We start from the raw sequence: 9330 nt of genomic DNA, 5'->3' as shown, positions 1-9330 counted from the left end.
AAGGCAGGAGAGTGGGGCTGAGAGAAAAATGGTTCAGCAGAAATCGTGGAGCAGACTCGATGGGCCAAATGCCCTGATACTGCTCCTATATCTTACTGTCTTATGGTCTTACTACATTTCCACAATTCGGCCACTTCTGACCTTTAATTTCTAAGATTTACTTTTTATTGATTAAATAAAATCTCGCTGGGGACTTTAATTTCCACAGCATGAGTCAAGTAGCAAATAATGGAACGAACAACCTTTAAAATCAAAGTCTTCATTTCCCGGTTATATGTTAAAGCATTTTTGGGCACTTCCCTTAGTAGTCAGTCCACTAAGGTATCACCCAATCCCCATTTATCAAACTGCAGGCTAAGCAGCATCCGCAGAGGCAAAAAGAGCAAGTCAACACTCTGAGTCAAGATCTGACCTTGCTATGGTATGTTGACTTACACTTTTGTCTCCACAGATGCAGCTTAACCAACTAGGTTCTTCCAGCAGTTTCTTTTTTGTTCCAGATTCAAGCAGCAGCAGTCTCTTCTGTTCCTTTGGAACTGGGTAAGTATTGGTGTATTATTGTCATATGTACTGAGATACTGTATTAACCTTGTCTTGCATATTGTTCATACAGATCAAGTCATTACACAGTACATTGATGTAGAATGAAGTAAAACTATAACAATGTAGAATGATGTGTGAAAGTTACAGAGGAAATGTAGTGAAGGGAAACATCAAACAAAAACCCCAACAGGTAATATGATCTTTATAAACAAGGTCCAGATCTTTCAATGGCACTATATTAATTAAACTAAGTTTAAGAGAGCTAAAATTGCCTATTTAATTCAGTGAACATTGAGACTGTTTTTTGCAGTTTCCTCACATACTAACGAGCAAAGAGCTGGTTCCAGTTTAAGCAGCTCCCTCTGCTGACAAACCACACTGTCTACAGGAGCAGCCAAGTTTGTTGACTTTGGTTGCCAATAGTAACTAAGTTTTAAAGTATTTCCTCCAAGCATCACACGTTGCCCTGAATAGGCGTCTTATGATTTTATGTGGAACTGAGAAATGCCTTTAAAGAAAAGAAAGATTGTGAAGAAAAAGAAGAAATCAGTTACTAGAAAAGAGCCTCAAAATGCTTCAGGAAGTTACAAATGTCCTCTTGACTCCATTAACCCAGCTGATGTGCCTTGTCCTGTTCCCCTGGGGGAGAAGGTAAGGTTGTTCATGATCCTCATTGTGTTAGAGTCAGAGAGGAATACAATATAGAAACAAGTCCTTTGGCCCAACTTCTTCATGCTGACCAAGATACCCAGCTATGCTTCTCCCATTTGCTCCATTTTTGGCCCAAATCTCTCTGGCAATTATGCTTTAAATGTTGTTATCGTACTCCTCTCAACCACTTCTTCTGGCAGCTCATTTCATCTCTCACCACCTTTTGCATGAAGGTGATGCCCTTAAGGACTCATTTAAATTCTCCTCTCTTGTCTTAAACCTATCCCTGCACTTGAGGTTTTTTTTACTCCCTTTCCCTCATAAAAAGACTGTGCATTAACCCTATCTCTGCCCCTCTGGTTCACAGAGCTGACTTAATCTCTGTCATTTCCCTAACCAGTCTATTGCTGTCCTGAAGAAGGTCTCAGCCTGAAACATCAACTTTTTTTTCCCATTCCTGTGGATGCTGCCTCACCTGCTGAGCTCCTCCAGCATTTTGTGTGTGCTGCTTTGAATTTCCAGAATGTTGTGTGCTTTCTGTTGCTTTCCATCTCATTTGTTGAAAGTGTTGCACCAATACTGAAATGTAATTATTAAGCAAAGAGGAAGGTCTTTCTGTTGTCCACCTCTTTTGTTTCCTCAGTGACTTCTGCTAGTTTGTTGGCTTTCTAATTTTCTTCAATGATCTCAATGTGTCTTTGGCTTCTTGTACCAAACATTGGTTGAATTGCCGAGGCATGTTTATGGATTCTGCACCTAAAACAGGAAAACGAAAGGGGGTGAAATGTAGGGCCTCAAAAATAAAAACAGAAAATGCCGTAAACACTCAGTAGGTCAGGCTGTATCTGTGGAGTGAAATAAACAGTCCTCTCGAGCCTAGACTGCCTGACCTGCTGAGTTCCTCCAGCATGTTGTGGGTGTTGCAGGAAACAAAAGGAACTTGATGAGCTGCAGGTTTCTTAGCATCACCTTCTCAGCACTGGCAAAGGGCCTCTGATTGAAACATTATCTCTGCTTCACTTCCCACAGCAGCCGTCTAACCTGTTTAGTATTTCCAGCATTTTCTGCTTTTATTTTAGAAATGCAACTTCTACTGTTCTTTTTTTAAATTTTCACACTGGATAGGAGTTGGATGGGATAGTGTCCAGAAGATACTGTGTAGTCTTCCTTCCACATCCCAAAGGCATGTGAATTAGTAGACTAATTGGTCACTATAAATTGCCTGTGTTGTGTAGGTTGGGGGGAGTTGATAGGAGTGCGTGAAGAACATGTCATAGGGAAAGTAAAGGGGGATTATAAAAGGATATGAAAATCTCCCCTTAACTGGATTACTAAGTTTCCAAAACAGGTTACTTGAGTTCGTTGAAGTTCTCTCTGAGATTCATTTGGATATTGCCTTGCATGGAGCATTTCAATGAGGAGAAATTGGATAGGGCTGATCAAGAGAAAATCTGCAGATTCTGGAAGTCTGAGAAACACACACAAAATGCTGGAGGATCTCAGCCAGCCAGGCAGCATCTACGGAAAAAAATCGACATTTTGGGATGCGACCCTTCAGCAGGGCTGGAGAGAAAACGCTGAGGAGTAGATTTGAAAGGTGGGGGGAAGGGGAAAGAGAAACACAAGGTGATAGGTAAAACCAGGAGGGTGAGAGATGAAGTAAAGAGCTGGGAAGTAAATTGGTGAAAGAGATAGAAGGCCAGGAAAGACAGAAAAGGAGGCAGGAGCACCAGAGTCCTGCACTTCTCCTACACTGGTGACTATCCCACACTTTTCCTGTGCAACATCAACAACTGCAAAGGTGCTGGTTCCTGCACCGATGTTGAACTCGTCAACTTCATCCACTTTGCTTCCAACTTCCACCCTGCCTTCAAATTTACCTGGTCCATTTCCGACACCTTCCTTCCCTTTCTCGATCTCACTGTCTATCTCTGGAGATAGCTTATCCACTGATGTCTATTATAAACCCATGGGCTCTCACAGCTACCTGGACTATATCTCTTCCCACCTTGTTACTTGTAAAAACGCCATCCCCTTCTCTCAAATCCTCTATCTCCACCACATCTGCTCTTAGGATGAGCCTTTTCATTCTAGAAAGAAGGAGATGTTCTCCCTTTTCAAAGAAAAAGTCCTTCCCTTTCTCCAACTTCAATGCTGCCCTCAACTATATCTCTTTCTTTTCATGCACATCTGTTCTTACCCATCCTACCAAGGATAGAGTGAGTCTGTTTTTCTTGGAGTGGAGGAGGATGAGGAGTGATCTAACTGAGGTATCCAAAATCATGCGGCACATACTGTAGATGGTGTCAATGGTGATTCACTTGTCCCCATAACAGAGAACTCTGAAAGCAGAGAATGTAGATTTAGGCTAAGAGGTGTGAGGAGGAACTTATTCACCCAGACAGCAGTCGACATCTGGAACTAAAGGTGTGATGTTGGAGAGAGGTATTCTTATAAAATTGAGATGTGCACTTGAAACCCCAAGGCACAGAAAGCTATGGATGCAGTGCAGGTAAATGGGTACCTAGTGGATGAAAAGAGCCATGTTACATAACTCTGACTTCATGACCATCTGATGTTCCACCTCTGCTGGTTGCGAGAAGGAGCAGTCTGAAGCCAGGCCTTTGGACTGAGACAACCTAGTCATTGTCCACCAGCAGTCTCTCCTGCTGTAGATAACAATCCAACCCGGAAGCCACCTTAACTATTTGCTGCTTAATAGTTTCTTTCCTCATGTCCTACTTGGGTTCCCATGAGAACTAGGCCTATTATGTCAAACTCTTCAGACATCGGCTCTGGCCATGGTCTGAAAATACTTACTGGGGTCGATGCAGGGATGTTGTATCCCATGGTTGTGACATAACCCAGAACAAAAACAAGTAACTGGTTTGTTATTGTTGCACGTACCAATATACAGTGAAAAATATTTGTCTGCCATCTAGATAGATCATTCCGTGGAAGGACATTGATATAGGCAAAAGGAAATTAGTAACAGAGTGCAGAATATAGTAATATAGTTACAAAGAAAATGTAGTGCAGACAGACAAATAAAGTCCATGATGAGATTGGTTAAGATATCAAGAGTTCATCTTTATCAAATAAGGGTCAAGGGTCTTTTAACAGTGGGAGAGCTGCTGTCCCTGAACCTGGTGGTATGTACTTTTAGGCATTTGTAACTTCTCAATGGGAGGGGAATAAGAGAGGATGACTGAGAAGGGAGGGGTCCCTGATTATATTGGCTGCTTTCCTGAGCCAGCAGAGAATGCAGACAGAATCAGTGGGGGATGTGGGGAGGAGACTGGTTTGTGCGATGGACTAGGATGTGCCCACACCTCTCTGCAATGTTATTGCTCCAGGGGCTATAAGGAATTTTTGGATTTCTCTGCCCAAGAGGGCTGTGGAAGCTCAGTCACTCAGTATTTTCAGTCAATAGGTTTTTGGATATTAAGGGAAACAAGGGAAATGAGATTACTGCTAGAAAGTGGCTGTGAGGTAACAGATCAGTCAGATACTAAAGACAGATCAGGTACAAAGGGGCTGAATAGACTATTCTATTCATTCTAGCCCAATAAATAAGTTAAAATGAATAGTGTGTATCAAAAGCATTGTGTGTTTGATTAGCTAAGACTTCACTGACTAGCAAAGTCAAGCTGCAGTTTTTATTGAGGGTGGGGATTATTCTTCCTCCTCACCCCTCCATCTCCAGACTCTCAACCCCAAATGAAATCCTATTATGTCACAGACAGCTCACATGCTGAGGGTCTCATTGCAAAGCTGAAAATTCAAAGTAAGTTGATTATCAAAGTACATACATATCACCACGTACAACCCTGAGATTCATTTTCCTTTGGGTAATCACAGTAAGTAGAAAGAAACACAAGAGAATCAATGACGAACTGCAAGCACAAAGACTGACAAACAACCAATGTGCAAATGACACCAAATTGTGCAAAAAAGGGAAAGAAAGACCAGATAATATTATAAAAAATGCATAATAAATATTGAGAACCTAAGTTGCAGAGTCCTTGAAAGTGACTTCATGGGTTGTGGAATAATACACTCCGGTTCAAGAGCTTAATGGTTGAGAGGTAATAACTGTTCCTAAGCCTGGTAGTGTGGAACCTGATGCTCCTGTATCTCCTTCCTGATTGCAGCAATGAGAAAAGAGCATGGCCTAGATTGTGGAGGTCCTTGACAATGGATGCTGCTTTCCTGTGACAGCTTACTTTGTAGATGTGCTCAAGAGGGGAAGGATTTTACCTGTGATGGTTAAGTGATCAATGCAGCTTTTCTTTGCTAAGGGATCCACATCAGGTGTCTTACAACTTTCAGGCATCTTGGTATAGTCTGCTAGAGTAGAGACATTGTCTAAATAGTCAGAGGCTTTGTCCCAGGGCCGAAAAGGCTAGCACGAGTGGGCACAGTTTTAAGGTGCTTGGAAGTAGGTACAGAGGAGATGTCAGGGGTAAGTTTTTTTTAATGCAGAGAGTGGTGAGTGCGTGGAATGGGCTGCCGGCAACGGTGGTGGAGGCGGATACGATAGGGTCTTTTAAGAGACTCCTGGATAGATACGTGGAGCATAAAAAAAAAGAGGGCTATGGGTAACCTTAGCTAATTTATAAGGAAAGGTCATGTTTGGTGTAGCTATGGGTTTTCTATGCTTCTATGTTTCTAAATACAACTTTCTGAACAGGTAGGTTATATCATGAAGCCCAAGGTATTAGGGATTCCTAACCTCTGAAATTCCTTCTGCAGCTGCTGGCTTTTCTTCAAGAGTGGAAAGAAGAGAGTCAAGAAATAGTTTGTGGAAGGTTACCTAGCAGAATCCAGCAGGAGTTAACACCCCAGGACATCAGAGATCTCAGGATAGTGTTCAACAAGTCTGACACAAATAAAGTCGGGTGAGTATGGTAACAGACTTTTAATATAGGAACAGGCTCTATGACCCATGATTTCTGTCCCAACTTGATGCCAAATTAATTGCTATCTAAGTGCGTCTTAGCCATTGTTACCATATCTTTGTCCATTTTTGTAACATTTTCACATCTCCAGGCACCTAAGACTCTTTGTGTAAACAATTAGCTCAGTTCAATGGGTGCCACAGTGGCATAGCAGTTGGGGTGACACTATTTGCAGCTCGAGGTGTTCCGGAGTTCAGAGTTCAATTCCCTGGGATTTTTCTGCATGCTCTGGTTTCCTCCCTCAGTCCAAAGATGCACTGGTTAGAAACATAGAAAACCTACAACACAGTGCAGGCCCTTCGGCCCACAATGCTGTGCCAAACAGGTACTTAGTTTAGAAATTACCTAGGGTTACCCACAGCCCTCTATTTTTCTAAGCTTCCTGTACCTATCCAGGAGTCTCTTAAAATACCCTATCGTATCATTCTCCACCACCGTCACTGGCAGCCCATTCCATGCACTCACCACTCTCTGCATAAAAAACTTACCCCTGACTGTGCCCTCTTGTGCTAGCCATTTCAGCCCTGGGAAAAAGCCTCTGACTATCCACACGATCAATGCCTCTCATCATCTTATACACCTCTATCAGGTCACCTCTCATCCTCTGCCACTCCAAGGAGAAAAGGCTGAGTTCACTTAACCTATTCTCATCAGGCATGCTTTCCAATCCAGGCAACATCCTTGTAAATCTCCACTACACCCTTACTATGGTTTCCACATCCTTCCTATAGTGAGGTGACCAGAACTGAGCACAGTACTCCAAGTGGGGTCTGACCAGGGTCCTATATAGCTGCAACATTACCTCTCGGCTCCTAAGCTCAATCCCACAATTGATGAAGGCCAATGCACTGTATGCCCTCTTAACCACAGAGTCAACCTGCACAGCAGCTTTGAGTGTCCTATGGACTCGGACCCCAAGATCCCTCTGATCCTCCACACTACCAACAGAATACTATAATACTATATTCTGCCATCATATTTGACCTGCCAAACTGAACCACCTCACACTTATCTGGGTTGAACTCCATCTGCCACTCAGCAGCCCAGTTTTGTACCCTATCAATGTCCTGCTGTAACCTCTGACAGCCCTCCACACTATCCACAACACCCCTAACCTTTGTCATCAGCAAATTTACTAATCCATCCCTCCATCTCTTCATCCAGGTCATTTATAAAAATTACGAAGAGTAGGGGTTCCAGAACAGATCCCTGAGGCACACCACTGGTGACTGACCTCCATGCAGAATATGACCCGTCTACAACCACTCTTTGCCTTCGGTGGGCAAGCCAGTTCTGGATCCACAAAGCAAAGTCCCCTTGGATCCCATGCCTCTTTACCTTCTCAATAAGCCTTGCATGGGATACCTTATCAAATGCTTTACTGAAAGCCATATACACTACATCTACTGCTCTATCTTCATTGATGTTTTTAGTCACATCCTCAAAAAGTTCAATCAGGCTTGTAAGGCACGACCTGCCTTTGACAAAGCCTTGATGACTATTCCTAATCATATTATGCCTTTCCAAATGTTCATAAATCCTGCCTCTCAAGATCTTTTCTATCAACTTACCAGCCAAGTAAGGCTCACTGGTCTATAATTTCCTGGACTATCTCTAATCCCTTTCTTGAATAAAGGAACAACATCTACACCGCTCCAATCATCTGGAACCTCTCCTGTCCCCATTGATGATGCAAAGATCATTGCCAGAGTCTCAGCAATCTCCTCCCTTGCCTCCCATATCTTGCCTGGGGTACATCTCATCCAGTCCCGGAGACTTATCCAACTTGATACTTTCCAAAAGCTCCAGCACATCCTCTTTCTTAATATCTACATGCTCAAGCTTTTCAGTCTGCTGCAAGTCATCCCTACAATCGCCAAGATCCTTTCCATAGTGAATACTGAAGCAAAGTATTCATTAGGTACCTCTGCTATCTCCTCTGGTTCCATACACACTTTTCCACTGTCACACTTAATTGGTCTTCTCTCACATCTTATCAGTTAGTTGGTTAATTGGTCACTGTAAATTGTCCTGTGATTAGGCTGGTATTAAATAGGTGGTTTGCCGGGCGGTGATGTTCGTTGGGCTGGAAGGGCTGTTCCATGCCACATCTCTAAATAAGTAAAATAGATGTAGATAAAAGATAATTTTATTTTCATGTACACAGGTATGGTGAGGTAGAGATACAACGAAAAAAATCACAACAGCATCACAGGCATAGATAGCACACAGAATATAAATTATACGTAAATCACTATTTAATTTTCACTGTGTCGCATTAAATCTATTATCTGGGGAAAGTGACCAAAAGACCATAAGAATTAGACTATTCGGCCCAGTGAGACTGCTCTGATATCCCATCATGACTGATTTATTATCCTTCTCAACACCAGTCTCCTGCCTTTCCCTATAACCTTTAATGCCTTTACTATCAACCTCTGCTTTAAATATATCCGATGACTTGACCTCCACAGCCATCAGTGGCAGTGCATTCCACAGAGTCACCACCGCTAGCTAAATTATTTCCTCCTCATCTCTGTTCTAAAGGATGTCCTAACCTGTGTCCTCTGGTCTGAAACTCCTCGACTATAGGAAACATCCTTTCGACATTCACTCTACCTAGGCCTTTAAATATTTGACAGGTTTCAATGAGATCTTCCTCATCCTTCTAAACTCCAGTGAGTACAGGCTCAGGGCCATCAATTACTCCTCACATGTTAACCCTTTCATTTCTGGAATGATTCTCTTGAACCTCCTCTGAACCCTCTACAATGCCAACATGTCCTTCTTTAAATAAGGGACCCAAAACAGCTCACAATATTCCAAGTGTGTTCTGACCAATGCCTTATAAAGCCTCAGCATTACATTCTTGCTTTTATATTCTAGTCCTCTTGAAATTAATGCTAACATTGCATTTACCTTCCTTACCATTGACTCAACCTGCAAGTTAACCTTTATGTTTTTTATATATATATATGTACCCTATATATCTATGAAACACATGAACATGTTGTATAAAAAGAAAGGTGCTTTCTGGCCTTTTTAGCTGGCTGCTATCAAAATGAACTATTAGGCACTCAGCAGCGGCCAATAAAAAGGAGTAAGCAGAGCAGTTATTGTTTGAGTGGTCAGGCTTTGGCTCAATAGGCTTGGGCAAACTAATTAAGTTTCTAGT

General features: G+C 42.3%; 1 protein-coding gene across 1 annotated transcript in view; it reads left to right on the top strand.

The window, feature by feature from the left end:
• Positions 1–994: 994 nt before the first annotated feature.
• The window catches only part of LOC140718218 (uncharacterized), a 29283-nt gene continuing 20947 nt past the window's right edge, over positions 995–9330 (top strand). Inside the window, exons 1-2 of the mRNA XM_073031676.1 lie at positions 995–1194; positions 5950–6095. Coding sequence (XP_072887777.1) covers positions 1048–1194; positions 5950–6095 — 293 coding nt within the window. The 5' untranslated portion in view covers positions 995–1047. The remainder of the gene's footprint in view (positions 1195–5949; positions 6096–9330) is intronic.

This window comes from Hemitrygon akajei, chromosome 29 (genome assembly GCF_048418815.1).
Source record: "Hemitrygon akajei chromosome 29, sHemAka1.3, whole genome shotgun sequence".
NCBI classification, from domain to species: domain Eukaryota; kingdom Metazoa; phylum Chordata; class Chondrichthyes; order Myliobatiformes; family Dasyatidae; genus Hemitrygon; species Hemitrygon akajei.
Note: the sequence above shows the minus strand (reverse complement) of the source record. Positions and strands in the feature narration are given on the sequence as shown.